At 53.1% G+C, this 19,355-nt stretch overlaps 1 protein-coding gene across 1 annotated transcript in view; it reads right to left on the minus strand.

Annotated features, from left to right (window-relative positions):
* Positions 1–19,355, minus strand: part of TICRR (TOPBP1 interacting checkpoint and replication regulator) — a 46,848-nt gene that overhangs the window by 19,294 nt on the left and 8,199 nt on the right. The window contains exons 3-15 of the mRNA XM_032975684.2: positions 18,606–18,886; positions 16,785–17,061; positions 15,434–15,572; positions 14,906–15,078; positions 13,102–13,290; positions 12,527–12,678; positions 11,290–11,414; positions 9,786–9,870; positions 7,434–7,516; positions 5,393–5,635; positions 4,409–4,496; positions 1,953–2,037; positions 1,126–1,230 (exon numbers count right to left, since the gene is read on the minus strand). Coding sequence (XP_032831575.2) covers positions 1,126–1,230; positions 1,953–2,037; positions 4,409–4,496; positions 5,393–5,635; positions 7,434–7,516; positions 9,786–9,870; positions 11,290–11,414; positions 12,527–12,678; positions 13,102–13,290; positions 14,906–15,078; positions 15,434–15,572; positions 16,785–17,061; positions 18,606–18,886 — 2,025 coding nt within the window. The remainder of the gene's footprint in view (positions 1–1,125; positions 1,231–1,952; positions 2,038–4,408; positions 4,497–5,392; positions 5,636–7,433; positions 7,517–9,785; positions 9,871–11,289; positions 11,415–12,526; positions 12,679–13,101; positions 13,291–14,905; positions 15,079–15,433; positions 15,573–16,784; positions 17,062–18,605; positions 18,887–19,355) is intronic.

A 19,355-nucleotide genomic window follows, 5' to 3' on the forward strand; every position in this document is an offset into this window, starting at 1 on the left:
ACTCCATCACAGGGAGAGAGACATGTAGACTCCAAATATACAGCGTCAGGGTCGGGATTGAACCCACGACCTCCGGTCTACTGGAACGCCCCTTGCTTACCTTTCCTACACTTTGCACTCCTATCGTTTTTTAAATTTTTATTGTAACTTTCTGACCTGCCCTTATTGTGAAAAAGAGCTTCATAGTTAATCGGATTCATCCCGTCTAAATATTCTGATTCTGGTTACGAGGGGGTGGGTGGCCAAGCGCCACGCCCGGCCGCCTTTGGCAACCCAGTGGCGATGTTTTACACACGGCACCAGGTACTAAATTGAGGCTGAGTCGACCTAGGTAAGGCCCAGGAGCAGTTCATATAATCATCACCAGCGTCGGCCGTGAGCGGGAATCAAACTCGAGTCGCAGGGTTTGTAGCAAAGCGCGCCAACCACTACACTACGGCTCCCCCCACACACAGGGAAGCGCACACACGCACGCCCGCATGCATGCAGGCGGAGACGTGTCATTTGTTGAAGAGGTTCGTGGTTCTAATCCGGCAGGCCGCCCTAGTTATTACCGGGGGTATATCCGCAACGCTGGATTCCAGGCCACGTGCGTAGCCACCACTGCCAGGGCCTTTGAATCCTCTCTCTCGGAATGCGCGAGCGGTTTAGCAATCATTTTATTTACAGGCGTAGTCGCGCCCCAATATTTTTAAAGACATTGTTATTCATCGCAGAAAACCGCAGCGACACAACCGCCACACTCTACAATAGTCAGCGCCAAACTGTGCCACACGCCCTCCAGCTTGGCCTTATGGGAGCCGTTCCGATGGCGCACACGTGTACATCGGAACGGAATCGGAAGAAGAACTGATGACGTACACCACGTACACCATCGCTACGGGAGAGGGGGTTTAGCTCTCATCCCAACCTTCTCCGATGTTCCTGGACTCCTCCCTCCACCAATCCCACGACCCCCTCAACTCACGCTTCTCAAACCTAACTTTAAGGAGCATAATGATTTGGGCTGCGGTTCTCTTCTTTCGAACTCTGCTGGCCGGTCAGGTTCAATCGCCCGCCCCGCTCAAAAAAGTTTAAATGTTAACGAACAATCGCGGTAGGCATCACCGGCGACGCGTACGTTACCTCTCGAGGAGCTAGAGCGTCCGTGCTGCTGCTGGGAGCGCGGCCGTTTGCGCCCCGGCGAGCCGAGCTCCCGGCTGAACAGACTCCTCCGCACCTTGGTGACATCTGGCGAGAGCGAGTGAGACGCGGCCACGTCAGCCTCGCCGTGGTGGGGGGAGGGGGAGGGAGCGGGGGTGGACAGCCGCATGGCAAACCACCCGCACCGGCGGTTCAGCTGAGCATCATGATGAGGTGAACTGGGGATTAGTTAACGGGGGATTAGTGAACGGGTGATGAGTTGACAAAGGATTAGTTAAAACGGGGCTAAGTTCACGGGGGGATTAGTTAACGGGGGATTAGTTAACAGGGGATTAGTTAACGGGGGATTAGTTAATGGGGATTAGTGAATGGGGATTAGTGAATGGGGATTAGTTAACAGAGGATTAGTGAACGGTGGATAAGTTGACAAAGTATTAGTTAAAACGGGGCTAAGTTCACGGGGGGATTAGTTAACGGGGGATTAGTTAACGGGGGATTAGTTAACGGGGGATTAGTTAACAGGGATTAGTTAATGGGGATTAGTTAACGGGGGATTAGTTAACGGGGGATTAGTTAATGGGGATTAGTTAATGGGAATTAGTGAATGGGGATTAGTGAATGGGGATTAGTTAACAGAGGATTAGTGAACGGGGGATGAGTTAACGGGGGATCAGTGGACGGGGGATGAGTTAACTAGGGATTAGTGAACAGGGGATTAGTAAACGGGTGATGAGTTTACCAAGTATTAGTTAACATGGGATTAGTTAACAACTGCAGAGAGAGCGCTACTGATGAGGGCAGCTCTTCACCTTCTGATGTCTCGGCCTTCGCTGCGTCCAGAGCGGTGGGGACTGGGACGGATGAGACGGATGAGCCACTCCGGAGTGATCTCTCCTGCTCGCAAAGACGGGGACATCGCTCAGCACTCCGTCATCACCACAGTCAACACCAGAGTACCGTCACCACCAGCGTACCATCAACACCAGTGTACCGTCATTACCAGTGTACCGTCATCACCACAGTCAACACTAGCGTACCGTCACCACCAGCGTACCGTCAACACCAGCGTACCGTCATCACCAGCGTACCGTCAACACCAGCGTACCGTCAACACCAGCATACCGTCATCACCACAGTCAACACCAGCGTACCGTCAACACCAGCGTACTGTCATCACCACAGTCAACACCAGCGTACCGTCATCACCAGCGTGCCGTCATCACCACAGTCAACACCAGCGTACCGTCATCACCAGCGTGCCGTCATTACCACAGTCAACACCAGCGTACCGTCATCACCAGCGTACCATCAACACCAGCGTACCGTCATCACCAGCGTACCGTCATCACCACAGTCACTACCAGCGTACCGTCAACACCAGCGTACCGTCATCACCACAGTCACCACCAGTGTACCGTCAACACCAGCGTACCGTCATCACCAGCGTACCGTCATCACCAGCGTACCGTCATCACCAGCGTACCGTCAACACCAGCGTACCGTCATCACCACAGTCATCACCAGCGTACCGTCATCACCAGCGTACCGTCATCACCAGCGTGTCGTCATCACCAGCGTACCGTCATCACCAGCGGACCGTCAACACCAGCGTACCGTCATCACCAGCGTACCGTCATCACCAGCGTACCGTCATCACCAGCGTACCGTCATCACCAGCGTACCGTCAACACCAGCGTACCGTCATCACCAGCGTACCGTCATCACCACAGTCATCACCAGCGTACCGTCAACACCAGCGTACCGTCAACACCAGTGTACCGTCAACACCAGCGTACCGTCAACACCAGCGTACCGTCATCACCAGCGTACCGTCATCACCAGCGTACCGTCATCACCAGCGTACCGTCAACACCAGCGTACCGTCATCACCACAGTCATCACCAGCGTACCGTCATCACCAGCGTACCGTCATCACCAGCGTGTCGTCATCACCAGCGTACCGTCATCACCAGCGGACCGTCAACACCAGCGTACCGTCATCACCAGCGTACCGTCATCACCAGCGTACCGTCATCACCAGCGTACCGTCATCACCAGCGTACCGTCAACACCAGCGTACCGTCATCACCAGCGTACCGTCATCACCACAGTCATCACCAGCGTACCGTCAACACCAGCGTACCGTCAACACCAGTGTACCGTCAACACCAGCGTACCGTCATCACCAGCGTACCGTCAACACCAGCGTGCCGTCATCACCAGCGTACCGTCATCACCAGCGTACCGTCAACACCAGCGTGCCGTCATCACCAGCGTACCGTCACCACCAGCGTACCGTCATCACCACAGTCAACACCAGCGTACCGTCAACACCAGCGTACCGTCATCACCAGTGTCATCACCAGGATTGTCGTCGTCATCAACATTGTTGTCAAAAGCACTGTCATCATCATCGTAATCATCATCACTACCATCATCATCCACATTGTCAACACCATCATCACAGTGCAACACAAATACAGGCGGTCCCTGTTTTTACGACGTTAAAATGTACGTGTGTGTGTTGAAGTTCTGTCGCACCTTACGTAGCCAACCGTGCCAGGTGATGATTGCGAGCTAGGTGATGATGGTGAGATGGGTGATAGTAATGATGGTGAGTAGGGTGATAATGGTGATGGTGAATAGGATGATGATGGTAAGGAGGGTAATGATGGTGAGTAGGGTGATGATGGTGGTAATGGTGAGGAGGGTGATGATGGTGAGTAGGGTGATGATGGTGGTGATGGCGAGTAGGGTGGTGATGGTGAGGAGGGTGATGATGGTGGCGATGGTGAGTAGGGCGGTGATGGTGACGAGGGTGATGATGGTAGTGATGGTGTGTAGGGCGGTGATGGTAAGAAGGGTGATGAGGGTGAGGAGGGTGAGTAGGGTGGTGATGGTGAGTAGGGCGGTGATGGTGAGGAGGGTGATGATGGTGGTGATAGTGCCGTGATGGTGAGGAGGGTGATGATGGTGGTGATGGTGTGTAGGGTGAGGAGGGTAATGATGGTGGTGATGGCAAGTAGGGTGATGAGGGTGAGGAGGGTGATGATGGTGGTGATGGTGAGTAGGGCGGTGATGGTGACAAGGGTGATGATGGTGGTGATGGTGTGTAGGGCGGTGATGGTGAGTAGGGCGGTGATGGTGATGAGGGTGAGTAGGGTGATGAGGGTGAGGAGGGTGATGATGGTGGTGAGTAGGGTGATGAGGGTGAGTAGGGTGATGAGGGTGAGGAGGGTGAGGTGTCCAAGCGGGCGGTGCTCACCTTCCTCACCGCGCGGCTCGGCATCTCTATCTGGCGCCGGCTCTGCACCGCCTCGCACACGCTGGGGTGCCGCACCAGCGCCCGGCTGCTGCCACACCCACAGAGGAGGACCACAGTCGGCAAAGAGAGACAAAGATCCCTTCGCAGCCCCAACACACCGTGGGGTCAAGTGCCGTTAGCGGGCAAACCATGTGGGTGGGTGGCCAACACCGCCGGCGATGTTTTACACATCGCGCCAGGTACTGCAATTGAGGCCGAGTCGACCTAGGGGAGAGGCCCCCAGCACCGGTTCAGATAATCGTCACCTGTGTTGGTGGCCGTGAGCGGGAATCGAACCCGGGTGGCCGGGCTCGTAGCGCGGCGTGTGCTAACGTCCGCACAGCCGCTCTGGACGCATTCGGTACCGCACAGTCAACTCGCACGCGACTAAACAACCTCATATTGCCGTCGTCATCATCACCATCCACTCCGCTCATTACCCGGGATAACCTCACTGAGTCTCAAGACAATAATTTGCAAGCGATGGATTCTTCAGCGGTGGGACACGTTTGCGCCAATACTCCTTCCACTGACTTGCAGTGGCAAAATGTTAACTCCCTCGCCTGGTATGCAGGAGGCAGTGGGTTCCATTCCGACCCTGATGCCTGCTGCTGTATATTTGTAGTTTACATGTCTCTCTCTCTCTCCATGTGGTCACGTGGATTTTTCTCCATGTCTCCCGGTTTTTCCCTCCACATTTAGAATCAATGTCACGTGTTTAGAGTATTTGGCTGCTACTATAAATCTCCACGTGATGATGACAAGCCACTTCATTGAGCTATAATTTGTGATAGTCGGGTCGCTTCTGAAAAGAGCTATATATCTCGGTGGGCCTTACCTGGCAAAGTAAAAAAAAAAAAATCGTTTAAGGGGTGGCCAGAACTGGAGGTGCGGGGGCGTCGCAATCAGGCACGGCCGAGAAAACTGGGAGATGCCGGCTCCTACCTGCGACTCCGGCGCTCGCCGATCTCGTTGCGGTGCGACGACGACACGGAAAGATTCCCGGCGCCGCCGCCGCCGCCACTCGCCGGTGCCGTCGCTCCTCCGTCATCGTCGTCCTCGTCCTCCTGCGAGGGCGAGTCCTCGCTGAAGAAGTCGTCCGGCAGGATCTCGCGGAGGCTGCGGGGGACATTCTGCCCCAGGTTGGAGTAGAGGGCTCCCAGCACCCTGGGGATGCGGCTCGCGAACCTGCGGGGACGGGTCGGCAGTCGGCGGTGCCTTCTTTCACGGCGAGGACAAACTAAAACTTTTTTTTATTTACCAGGTAAGGCCCACTGGGCCACAGGAGTGGTTCTTAGACCCCTCCTTAAAATGCACGAGTCATGGTCTATCCGCTGCTGGATGAAGGCCTCTCTATACCATCGACTAAAATATATTTTTCATTTTATTTTACCAGGTGCGGCCCACCGAGCTATACAGCTCTTTTTCACAAGCAAGCTGGCTATCACGAATGATAGTTCAACAAAAGTGGCTTATCATCAAGTAGAAATTAATTGCAGCCAATTGGACCGGAGGGCGACAGTTTATGAAACTGAGGGTTGGCGCTTTCCCACTGCTCAGACGAGCAGCGAGGCACCGGCGCTCATCTCCTGTTCACAGCCCTGCAGAGGCAGTGGTGGAATCCGTAGGACAACAGCCATCGACTTCCCCACAAAGTGGTACCTCTTATCGACCACAGAGAGATGATGGGCTAAGTCTCAACCCCCGACCAGGGTTTTAACTCGTGGACCTTTCCCATTGCGAGCTGCTCGCTCTTCCGCTGAGCCACTGGGATAGAATAGCCGCGGTGGCTAGGAGATGTTAACTACCTCACCTGATGTACAGAAACTCGTGGGTTCGACCCTGACGCCTGCTGCTGTATATTTGGAGTTTGTGTGTCTCTCTCTCTCCCTGTGGTCACGTGGATTTTTCTCCAGGTCCATCACGCGTTTGGAGTATTTGGCTGCTACTATCAATTTACACATGACAAGCCACTTTCATAATAGAGTGCGTATGTTCGTAAGTGTGGATGTTCCGAAGGACGGATGTTAGTAAGATCGGATATTCGTAAGCGCGGACGTTCCTAAGTGTGGATGTTCATAAGTGTGGATATCCGTAAGTGTGGATGTTCGTAAGTGTGGATGTTCGTAAGTGTGGATGTTCGTAAGTGCAGATATTCGTAAGTGGATATTCGTAAGTGCGGATGTCCGTAATTGTGGATATTCTAAAGTGCGGATATTCGTAAGTGCGAATGTTCGTAAGTGCGGATGTCCGTAAGTGTGGATATCCGTAAGTGCGGATGTTCGTAAGTGTGGTTGTTCGTAAGTGCGGATGTTAGTTCGTATCTCGGGGACTACCTATATACAGCTAATAGGAAGTTAATTGATGAGCCTCACTTCTTCATAATTCACTGATACTGACCACGTAAAGAAATTGGAACCAGTACTGGGCTATGTGCATGCATTTACTAAGACAAAGATCCCCCATATATTCTTAAACAGGGTGTTGGGGTTAAGCGCTGTTAGCCAGCACCTATGAAGGCCGGCACGACACACGAGGGGAGGGGCGGGGTCGCCAACCCCAAGCCCAGCCGCCTTTGTCTTCCCAGTGCTGATGTTTTAGATTATTTTGGTGCTATAAATGTCCAAATGATTGACCACTTAGTTCAGCTATCATTTGTCGCTTCTGAAAAACAAGTTAATATCTCACCAGGCTTTGCCTGGTAAGATTGGGATGGTTTAGTTTCATTTGGATGGGTTTGGGTGATATGTTTGCCTTTCCAGTACTTTGCACGACTATCGTGTTGTTTGTTGTTGTAACATTCTGACTTCGTGCCCCTAACTGGACACCTGTGAAAAAAAAAAGAGCTTCATAGCTTATCGGATTCCTCCTCCTGCTGCGGCATAAACCACGATTCTGATCCACGACAAGCGGGCCGCACCCGTCGCCGCCACGGCCGGAGACGATTCACCGGCGACCCCAGCCGGGGGTGCGACCGAACCCTCACCGATCCAGGACCTCCTCGCTCAGGAACTTGTTGAGGAAGCCAGGGTCCATCGTCAGCGAGATCGTTCTCAGCAAGTCGGTCACCTGCACGCGGTCGCACAACGTTCGTTAGGAGAGACGCGAGGCGCCCGTCGGTGAAGGCTTGGAAGGCGGGGGGCGGACTTCGCGCGGACCACACCGTTTCACCCCCTTTCTCCCGTCGCGATGGCGTCCAGCTAGTTGCAGGATGGTGGGGTGAGGTGGGTGTCCCCGTTCACCGCTGAATCTCGGAACGCGCCAGCGGATCGGCATTAATATTCATTTAAAGAGACGCATGCATGGCGCTGTTACTCAGCGCAGAGAACCGTAGCGACACGACCGCCGTCACTCGACAATAGCTGGCACCAAAACTGTGCCACACGTGCCCTCCTGCATGGCCTTGTGGAAGCCTCGGTACCGATGAAGTTATTTTAATAATTGTTTTTTTACCCTTTTATCTGGCAACAAAACTGACACCTTTTTTACAAGGAGTCATGTTTATATTGACCACAATACCTGCGGTCGGAACGCAAACAAAAAATAACAACTCTGATAATGTATGTGGCACTGTCCTTGAAATTGATTGGTCCACACCCGAGACAGCTTTCTTTAGAGCCTCGTCTCACATGGTGTTGGACCAGAAGACGCCAAAAGGCGCACAACTCAAAGGCAATGCACCATCAGAGTATGAGAGCCCGGGGTAAGCATTTACACCATTGGAAACCTCATTTGCCAGTAACAAAATATGATAATTGTTTTTTTACCCTTTTATCTGGCAACAAAACTCCGAGCTCTCATACTCTGATGGTGCATTGTCTTTGAGTTGTGTGCCTATTGGCGTCTTCTGGTCCAACACCATGTGAGACGAGGCTCTAAAGAAAGCTGTCTCGGGTGTGGACCAATCAATTTCAAGGACAGTGCCACATACATTATCAGAGTTGCTATTTTTTTGTTTGCGTTCCGACCGCAGGTATTGTGGTCAATGTAAACATGACTCCTTGTAAAAAAGGTGTCAGTTTTGTTGCTAGATAAAAGGGTAAAAAAACAATTATCATATTTTGTTACTGGCAAATGAGGTTTCCAATGAAGTTATTTTAGTTTTTCTTATGATTCTGTAAGACTCCTTGAAGGTGGCAGGGGATTGTAATAAAAACTGATGACGTACGCGTACGTCGCGGGAACGGGAAAGTGTTAAGTTAGAAATCACGATGAACGGCATCAATGCGGTAATCATCGTTCTCCAAAACAACGACACCACAAGTGAAGCCTTAGCTGGAGCCAATCCCTTGTGTACACAGGAGAGCCTCCCGGAGTGCCGCGAGTCTTTTCAGGGGGGACCTCTCAAGTCTTCTCAGGAGGGGAGCCACAACTGCTGTGCAGGTTACAATCATCCATAAGAGGTTTTGGGTTAGATCGCGTAAATATATAAATGTGTCGTTAAACCCGCCACCACCCGACACAGCCAACGAGTAAGGGTTGTCATGTTACCAGAACAATCCAATTCGTCACTAGTACAGCACACCCGTGTGTTGGAGAGCCAAGCCACAACATTCACGATGCTTCGCCAGTAATTACAACTAGCTTCATCAGGCGACAGCCAGATTTGTGGAAAAGTTCACCTATTGCGTTCCCAAAAAAGCTCTTATGGATGATATTGGTCGCGAAAGCCTACGTGTTAAAGGTTCCAATCAGAGTAATTTGCGGTGTAGGTTTTCACATTTTGGAGACTTACGCTAGAACACGGAGACTTACACTAGAACACAGAGACTTACGCTACAACACGGAGACTTCCGCTATAACATGAAGGCTTACGCTACAACACGCAGGTTTACACTACAACACGGAGGTTTACGCTACGGCACGGAGGCTTACGCTACAACACGGAGGCTTACACTCAACAAAGAGGCTTACACGAAAACACTGAGACTTACACTACAACACGTAGGCTTACGCAACGACACGGAGACTTACACTACAACACGGAGGCTTACACTACAACACGCAGGCTTACGCAACAACAAAGAGGCTTATGCTACAACACACAGGCTTACACTCAACAAAGAGGCTTACACTAAAACACAGGGGCTAACACTAAAACACGGAGACTTCCACTACAATATGGAGACTTACACTACAACACGGAGGCTTACACTACAACACGCAGGCTTATACTACAACACGGAGGCTTATACTACAACACGGAGGCTTACGCTACAACACGCAGGCTTACACTCAACAAAGAGGCTTACACTAAAACACAGGGGCTAACACTAAAACACTGAGGCTTACACTACAAAACGGAGGCTTACACTGCAACACGGAGGTGCGCCGTTACCTCGTCCACAATGTTGTCGTCGTCGCACTCGAGGGAGCGGAACTGCGCCTGCATTTCGAGGCGCAGCAGTGACTGCAGGCAGCACCTGGGAGGGGAGATGAGATGGCTCAGAGCCCAATCGCACTGTCTTCGCGAAAACGAGCAATCCGTCGGGAATTCTCGCACAGCAGCGTGCCTCTCTTCCGTGTTACGAGAACGGCCCGCCAAAGTGGAAGTCACGGAGCTACCTTCAAGTGACCTCTGCTCCGCATGGCAGGAGGCAACACTTTCCCAGCCACTCTGCATACGAGGCTAAAATTAATCGTGACAGTCAAACTTACACATTTTCGGAATAGTAATTTTGCTAAGTAAAGCACAGAACCAAGTAAAATGTTGATGTGTGTCCTAAATACACCAAACCCAACACAGCCAATATAGTTGTCATATGAACAAACAATCACAATTGATTTACCGATTCAGAAGCACAGCGGTGTTTTGGATAGTAATCCTCACATTTAATGGCGTTTTTATTTGAGCAGTCATTAGTGACTCGGCTATGATCTGGACTCAAACCGAGGTTCTAAGGAGTGCTGGCTCAGCGCTCTGACAACTTCGTCAGGAAGCCTGGTTTACTGGAGCAGAGCATGCGTGGAGTGAAGCGAGATGAGAGGGGAGAGGTAGGAGAGTGCATGGAGGGGAGTGGAGTGAGACGAGAGGTAGGAGAGTGCGTGGAGGAGAGTAGAGTGAGACGAGAGGGAAGAGCCAGGAGAGTGCATGGAGGGGAGTGGAGTGAGACGAGAGGGGAGAGGCAGGAGAGAACGTGGAGGGGAGTGGAGTGAGACGAGAGGGGAGAGGCAGGAGAGTGAGTGGAGGGCAGTAGAGTGAGATGAGAGGTAGGCTGGAGTGAGTCCAAGGAGGACTTTGAAGGTGGTGATCTTGAAATTGATCCAGAACTGGGATCCAGGTGACAGATGGGGCAGCAGGGAAGAACGAGCGGTCTCCCCCCCACTGAGTGCAGGTCGAGTCATGGCTTCAACAGAGAGTTGCTGGAGTGGAGAGTGCACGGAGACTCACGCTCACCGGTTGACACGCTGACTCACCGAGTAACTCAATGACTTGCACACACACACCAACTGACTGAATGATGGGCAAAACGCCACCCTGCACCAGTGTCCTTGTGCCACCGTGGCGAGATATTAACGACCTCGCCTGGTGTCCAGGTCGCGGGTTCAATCCCGAGCATGACGCCTGCTGTATATTTGGAGTTTGCGGGTCTCTTTCTCCACGTGGTTGCGTGATATTTTTCTCCGGGTCCTCCGCTTTTTTCCCCTCCACATTTAGAATACAGCATCACGTGTTTAAGAGTATTTGGCTGCCAGTTTAAATTTCCACGTGATGATGATGATGATGAGTCCACTTTCGTTGGGCTATCGTTTCTGATAGGTGGCTTCCGAAAACGAGCTACGCAGCAGCTCAGTGGGGCCTTACACCTGGCAAAATAAAAAATAGTTTATAGTCTCCTTACTCTCGGGTGCGCGACCGCGGGCTGCTGCTGACACCGCCGTCGCCGCCGTCGCCCCCCGAGTGCCGCTGCCGGAGCTGCCGCCCGTCGCGCAGCAGCTTGTCCCGCAGCAGAGTGGCACACCGGCGCTGAGTGAGAGAGAGCGCCGCAGCCAGTACCGCCAATCATCACGTCAACTCCGGCCAGTCTCACGGCGGCGGCGGCGGCAGCAGCGGCAGCGGCTTTTGGCCAGTCGTCGCAACGAAGATGGGTCACTGTGCATCGCGCGGCCCTTTCAGACGCGCTTCTGCGGCCGTCTGGGATGCTCTTCCTATTAGCAAGCCACTGGAAGCTATGGCACTTTTAAGCCATCATCTAGAACGTAAACTAATTTCTTTAGAACTGCTTTTTGTGCTTAGTGTTGTCCTCCCCCCCCACCGCACCTCTGAATAGCACGGTTGGCTATGCACGGTGCGAAAAAAGTTCAACATACGTACATACATACATCAACAACTCAATTCCACACTAAGTGGTGGTGATGGCACCACGGCGCTTGTGCCAGGCTATGTGCACTTTAAGGCCAAATGTAGCAGGAGGTCACGGGACAGATGCATGTGCCATGGGTTGACTGACTGAAACGACTGGCCGACCCACCACCTCTGCTCCCGACGGTACCAATTTGCTATGTTTTATTATGTACATACATACATCTACTACGGCGACACTACCAGGACTATGACTATGATGGTGATGATGGAACGTGTTCACCCTTTACCTATTACAACTCTGATCGTGCCGTTTGTTGTTGGGCCCTTGACGTTTTAGGCTAATGGGCTGGGTTCAGCACCTGTGTAAAACTTCCAATGATGGCGATGATGACGATGTCGATGATGATGGCAACGATCATGAAATTGATGACAACGATGATGACGATTACGATAGTGATGAGGATGACGATGAGGATGATGATTACGATAATGATGACAATGATCATGACAATGACGAAGTCAACGACGGTTGTCCTATGGACAGACTCGCTCCCCCGCCATAGGAACGTATAATTTCCACCGCTGCCTCTGCAGGCCTGTGAACGGGAGATGAGTGCCGGGGCCCCGATGCTCACAAACTGTTGCTGCTGCCTGGGACACTGACACCGGCGCCAAGCGTCCTTTCTCTAAACGAGCCACGCGGCGCCAGGAGCGGTGAAGCGGCGCCACCTCCACCGCACGATCTCTCCCCCGTCGTTGTGCGAGCGCCCAACCTCGGTGTCGCCGGCGCCCTGGGCCTTGAGGCGGCGGCACACGATGGCGACGGCGCTGCTGGCGAACGCCGGCAGGGCCCGGCGCTCGTCGGCGACGTGCAGCGCGTAGTCCTGGCTCAGGCGAGACGCCATCGCGTCCTCGTCCTCAAAATCTACACCCAGCGGGGCCCGAGTCGTGCGGTTAGGAGAAGCAAAGCACACGCGCACACCCGCGCAGCTGCAGCCACCGCACTCCGCAAAATGACAGACGAAAGATCTCTCCGCGCCGTCACGTTAGAGCCGTGTTGTCACGTTTGTAACGCCGGTGCGACCGAGGCTGACCCGAGTTGGTTGGGCGCCGCGGTGGCTAGGAGACGTCGACTATCTTGCCTGGTATACAGGAGCTCGTGGGTGGGTTCGATCCCGGCCCCGACGCCTGTTGTGTGTTTGGAGTTTGCGTGTTCTCCCCGTTGTCGCTGGTAAGCGCGCGACAGGGTCCACAGGCACACGCGCGTGCGTACCGATCTCCCCCTCTCGCGCCCTCGTAGAAAACCACAACGTCGTGCGTCCACCCAGCAGAGAGGGGGATCCCTCACCGAGTTCCTGCCTGGAGAGCGCCGGCTTCTTGCCGGAGCGGCGGCGGCAGCCCGGCGGGGGGGCGGCGGCGGCGTCGTCGGCATCGGCCCGGCAGCGCTGGGAGCGCACGTTGATCCGAGCGACGTTCACCATCTGCAGCGCGCGGTTCTGCGTCTTCAGCTTCTGCCGCACCGGCGTGCGTACCTTACCTTACAGTCGGACAATGTGTGAATGTGTGTACGTGCGTACGATGAAGTTATTTCGTACCGTACGTAGACAACCATGCTAATTGGAGGTGCAGTGTTGAGTCTATGGGCAGTGTTGAGTCTATGGGCAGTGCTGAGTCTATGGGCGGTGTTGAGTCTATGGGTAGTGCTGAGTCTATGGGCAGTGTTGAGTCTATGGGCAGTGTTGAGTCTATGGGCAGTGCTGAGTCTATGGGCAGTGTTGAGTCTATGGGCAGTGTTGAGTCTATGGGCAGTGTTAGTCTATGGGCAGTGTTGAGTCTATGGGCAGTGTTGAGTCTATGGGTAGTGTTGAGTCTATGGGCAGTGCTGAGTCTATGGGTAGTGTTGAGTCTATGGGCAGTGTTGAGTCTATGGGCAGTGTTGAGTCTATGGGCAGTGTTGAGTCTATGGCCAGTGTTGAGTCTATGGGCAGTGCTGAGTCTATGGGTAGTGTTGAGTCTATGGGCAGTGTTAGGCTATGGGCAGTGCTGAGTCTATGGGTAGTGTTGAGTCTATGGGCAGTGTTAGGCTATGGGCAGTGCTGAGTTTATGGGCAGTGTTGAGTCTATGGGTAGTGTTGAGTCTATGGGCAGTGCTGAGTCTATGGGCAGTGTTGAGTCTATGGGCAGTGTTGAGTCTATGGGCAGTGCTGAGTCTATGGGTAGTGTTAGTCTATGGGCAGTGTTAGTCTATGGGCAGTGTTGAGTCTATGGGCAGTGTTGAGTCTATGGGCAGTGTTAGTCTATGGGCAGTGTTGAGTCTATGGGCAGTGTTGAGTCTATGGGCAGTGCTGAGTCTATGGGTAGTGTTGAGTCTATGGGCAGTGTTGAGTCTATGGGCAGTGTTGAGTCTATGGGCAGTGTTAGTCTATGGGCAGTGTTAGTCTATGGGCAGTGTTAGTCTATGGGCAGTGTTGAGTCTGTGGGCAGTGTTGAGTCTGTGGGCAGTGTTGAGTCTATGGGCAGTGTTGAGTCTATGGGCAGTGTTGAGTCTATGGGCAGTGCTGAGTCTATGGGCAGTGTTAGTCTATGGGCAGTGTTGAGTCTATGGGCAGTGTTGAGTCTATGGGCAGTGTTGAGTCTATGGGCAGTGTGGAGTCTATGGGTAGTGTTGAGTCTATGGGTAGTGTTAGTCTATGGGTAGTGTTGAGTCTATGGGCAGTATGTATATTGAACTTCTTTCACACCGTACGTAGCAAACCGTGCTAATCGAAGGTGCAGTATGGAGTCGATTGACAGTGCAAGTGTGTGGTGAGACGTGTAGGTACACGTGTGTGGTGCCAGTACATGCGCCGGCACACTTTGAACACCTTGGTACGAATCAACACATGCATCGTGAGCGTGAGAGTCAGGTTTGAATTGACGAATCGATGCATTGTCACCCGCTTGACAACTAACAATACGCGTTACGACAGTTGCTCTCAATCCTGCACGTGGCGTCACTGCAGAAGCTCAAACACGACGGGAAGAGCGAGAAGCCAGGGAGCGGACTCCACCTAGCAGGACAAACGTCCCCAAGAAGAAGCGTTCACCCATCCTAATCAACCGCTGGGTGTACGGCCGCCATGCGGATCTCTCACGCTCATCCTGCTCCTCACCACGCTCAACCGCGCCATGCCCCTCCTCGCACGCCGAGCTGTACAGCTCGGCGAGCATCAGCGCGAGTTCGGCGCTGCCCGGGTCGGAGTGGCCGCCATCGCCACGCGGGGGAACACCTCCAGCAGCCTCCGCCGCCGCCGCCGCCGCCGCCGCCGCCGCCGCCGCGAGGGACCTGCAAGGGCACGCGAGGCGGAAGTCTGACTCCACGCGTGGACGCACACGGCGCACATGGGTGCGTCACGCAACCTGAAAACACGACGGGACGCCTACGCGTTAAATAATCACAACCGCAAATCAACGCACCGTTATTTACCCGGTTCACCAGTCGCCCATCGCAAACTGCCACTGCTACCAACGCCAACGCCCGCCATTTGGCACGAAGTGACGGTGACGTTACTACGGCACGCGTGCCAGGCCAGGCGTGCTTCGAGGCCACGTGAAAGTGTCGAAAGGCACGCTGCTGACAAGCGGTCACGGAACAGAACCCAGCACCAGCACCGTCTGGCGCGAGATGGCCGGCCACTAACCGGCAAGCCTGCGCCAGTGCCGCACTGGCCCCCGCGAGCTCCGGGTAGCGCTCCTCCACCACGCAAGCGCCACCGCCTCCACCACCGCCCACTGCTTCTCCCGCAAAGAAGTCTGGCAACCCAGGCTCGGGGTCGGTGGCTGAGTCAGAAACACGGACGCACGAAAGGAAATATCGACGAGAGTATGCATTTTATCCCGCACTGACGCACGCGGTTACGCAGATAGAGTCGGACACTGGAAGCGAACTGTGGAATTAGCTCATCATAAACAATATTTTATTTTACCAGGTAAGCGACCCTGGCTATTACAAATGATAGCTAAATGAAAGCGGCTTATCATGTGGAAATTTATAGAAGACAAATACTCTTTAACTCATCATTTTGATTCTAAACATGGAGGGAAAAACCGGAGAAACTGCAGAAAAATCCACGCCGACACAGGGAGAGTGAGAGAGACACGCAAACTTCAAATATAGAGTGACAGCTGCTGCTCAGATCGGAAGTGGGTGTGAGCCAGCAACACTGGGATCCCGGGTTTGTATCCGGCTTTACAGCCGCCTCACCACAGTGATTACACCGGGGTATCAAGCGCAGTGAGATGATGGTCTCAGCCCGATCACCGTCGACTATCAGAGAAACCCCACAGACTCGCTTAGGGACGCGAAGACTGAGATAGAGACCCGCAGATTCACACAGACCGACAATGTCAGACCCAGGTGAATTGAAGCTCTGGGTTTCACCAGTTCTTGAGCTGCGATTAAACTGGGTTCTCAAGTCTCAATTGAAAATAATTTCTTTAAAACTGCTTTTTGTGTTTCAGTTTGTTGTCCTTCCCCAATACCTCTGATGAGCACGTTTGGCTATATACAGTGTGAAAGAATTTCAACATACATAGACACTGCCCAAAGACTAACACTGCCCATAGACTCAACACTGCCCATAGATTCAACACTGCACCTCCCATTAGCACAGTTGGCTACATAGTGATGTTTTAAACCTGGTTACTGATGACTGCGCAAAAAAACACAATGTTAAATATAGTTGTAAACTTGAGTAAATTCTCACTCTAAAAATAAATGGTTTTACTGTCATGCTGTCAGTAGCAAGGCAAGTGGGAAAGTGCCGCCCCTGACTGTGCAGACCAGAGATCACTTGGAAGGATCTCAGAGGTAGCTCTGTGATATCCGCTCCTACGGGGCCACTCTCTAACACGGAGAGTTGCAGAACCCCACGAGAGTTCAAGCCGGGCTCTCCGTCTCGCGACGCGACACCGACAGGACAACTGGGAGTACAGTTGGAGAAAGAGAGACAACAAAAACCATCAAGGTTATCAAAATACCGCCGCTCATACCAGCCGAGAGAAACGTCCTCCAGTCGGGCTGCGAACCGCCGCTCACTCGCTCTAGGCAGCCGAGGAGCGACTCTTCGCCATGGGCGTCAGGCTGGCACTGTGGGGTGGGTAGAACGTCCCACTGCTGCTCCTGCCGCTCCTGCCGCTGGGAGTGTCCGTGCTGCCGGCTAAGCGTGCGGTCGCACCGGATGAGGCAGAGCAGCGCCGCAGTGGGGGTGGCTGGATAGAGCAGGCCGAGGGCGGGCACAGCGCGCTCCGTCATGAGCACCTCCACCACCTGGGAGACATGACCGATAGGGAGAGAGAGATTCAGCACTCGCTCCGTTCGCTGGCTCGCTCCGTTCGCTGGCTCGCTCCGTTCGCTGGCTCGCTCCGTTCGCTGGCTCGCTCCGTTCGCTGGCTCGCTCCGTTCGCTGGCTCGCTCCGTTCGCTGGCTCGCTCCGTTCGCTGGCTCGCTCCGTTCGCTGGCTCGCTCCGTTCGCTGGCTCGCTCCGTTCGCTGGCTCGCTGGCTCCGTTCACTGGCTCACTCGCTCCGTTCACTGGCTCACTCGCTCCATTCACTGGCTCACTCGCTCCGTTCACTGGCTCACTCGCTCCGTTCACTGGCTCACTCGCTCCGTTCACTGGCTCACTCGCTCCGTCCACTCGCTCGCTCCGTTCACTGGCTCGCTCGCTCCGTTAACTGGCTCGAATGCAATTACTCAAAGGACCAATTCCTTATCTGGAGTGCTAGATACAATGATGTATCATTAAATGGTGATGCATACAGGCAGTCCCCGGGTTACGGAAGACCCGACTTACTGAAATCCGACTTTACGGAAATGCTCCCATAAATCAGGTAAAAAAATCTATATTCAATACTGTATGCGTAAATGTTTGCGTTAGATACGTAAGCGCATCTAGTGCAGCGTGGTGAGGTTGCGGATGAATACAGCGGAGCGAAGCGAGGCGTAAGGCGGGGCCGCATATTACCCAAGGCGGCGGTGAACTGTATAGCACTCTAAGTCACGCTGTTACGTTGTTACCGTGAGTATGCTGGATCCGCCACAGCGTCTCTTTTCCTTTTGTAGCATTACATATGTGTTTGTTTTCTATGCTTCGTGGTATGTATAAACAATTAGACACAGTATATGTTCCATTAGTTTAATTATGGGTAGTATGAGGGTAGATATTCGATCAAATTAATGAATCCTAGGAAGTGCAGATCGCATGTACAGCGTTACGATACAGGTAGCGATACATTACTGAAATAAAACAGAGGAGGCAAAACTATTTCCAGATATCGCTTTCTATCTTGATTTTTGGGGGAAGTTGTTCAGTTTCCAAAATGCAGACAATTCGGGTTATGGATATTTCTTGGGAACCTAACACTTCCGTAACCTGGGGATTGCCTGTATATGTATGTAGAACTTCTCTCGTACCGTACGTAGCCAACCGTGCTAATCAGAGGTGCAGTGTTGAGTCTATGAGTAGTGTTAGTCTATGGGCAGTATGCATGTATTGTTGAACTTGTTTCACACAGTACGTAGCCAACCGTTCTAATCGGAAGTGCGGGGTAAGGACAACAAGCTAAACACAAAAAAGCAGAGTTTGTCAATCTAGACGATTTAAAAGTGCATATCTCCAATGGCTTCCTAATATAGGAAGAGCATTCCAGATGGCCGCAGAAGCGCATCTGAAAATGCGCGATGCGGTAACCGTCTTTGCTCGACGGCCAGCCAAACCTGCTTGCTGCTACGAGGATGACCGGAATTTCCGCGATGATGCACAATGACAAAGCGACGATGACGGTGACGATGTAAGCGCGTGTCAGCACTCACCAGGAGTAAATCCAGCGAGGCGAGAGTTCTCATCGTCTTGGGGAAGCTGAACTCCTCCCGAGACGCCACGTCCCCCGTCAAAGCGCCGGCGGCGTCGGCACTACTCTCCCCGTCAGGGCACGCCACCCAGGCTTGTGCCACGCCCAGGCCGCCCCCGGCCAGCGACGGCCGCTCCACAGTCCCACGCAAGAGCAGGCGGACGGGCGATGGGGGCGACGACGCGGCACCGGCAGTGGCGAGCACCAAGGACAGGCTGCAGCAAAGGCGGTCGGCACCGGCGGCTGTGGTGGACACAAGGAGAAGTTTTGTCTCTCTCTTGCTCTCTCTCTCTCTCTACCGCTAACGAGAAGCACAGCTGGCTCGGTGTGTGTGTGTTAAGGGTAGGAGTGGAAAGATGCATCGATGTATATGGACCTTCCTTTTTCAATACAGTCGTACTTTGCCCCCAAAGGTGTTTTATCGACCACGTGCGTCAGCTGTACACGTTTTACTTTATGACGTACGTTTTCCGGCACCGTGGGGTGATGTTTCGACTATTCGTGGTTTGACACTGGTAACATTCTCATTTCTGCATCGACAAGTAGTGTGCGGTCCGCTCGTACTTTTGATGCTGCAGATGAATATATTTCGTAATCTTTCATGAAAGTATTGTTAACCTGCAACCCGAGTAACCTGCCCAAAGATAAATCAAAAGTTGTGGTTGTCACCTGATGAGGCTGGTTGTAATTACCAACGAAACGTAGTACTCTA

The sequence above is a fragment of the Petromyzon marinus genome, chromosome 57 (genome assembly GCF_048934315.1).
Source record: "Petromyzon marinus isolate PM22_M1 ecotype Great Lakes invasive population chromosome 57, UKy_Petmar_22M1.pri1.0, whole genome shotgun sequence".
NCBI classification, from domain to species: domain Eukaryota; kingdom Metazoa; phylum Chordata; class Hyperoartia; order Petromyzontiformes; family Petromyzontidae; genus Petromyzon; species Petromyzon marinus.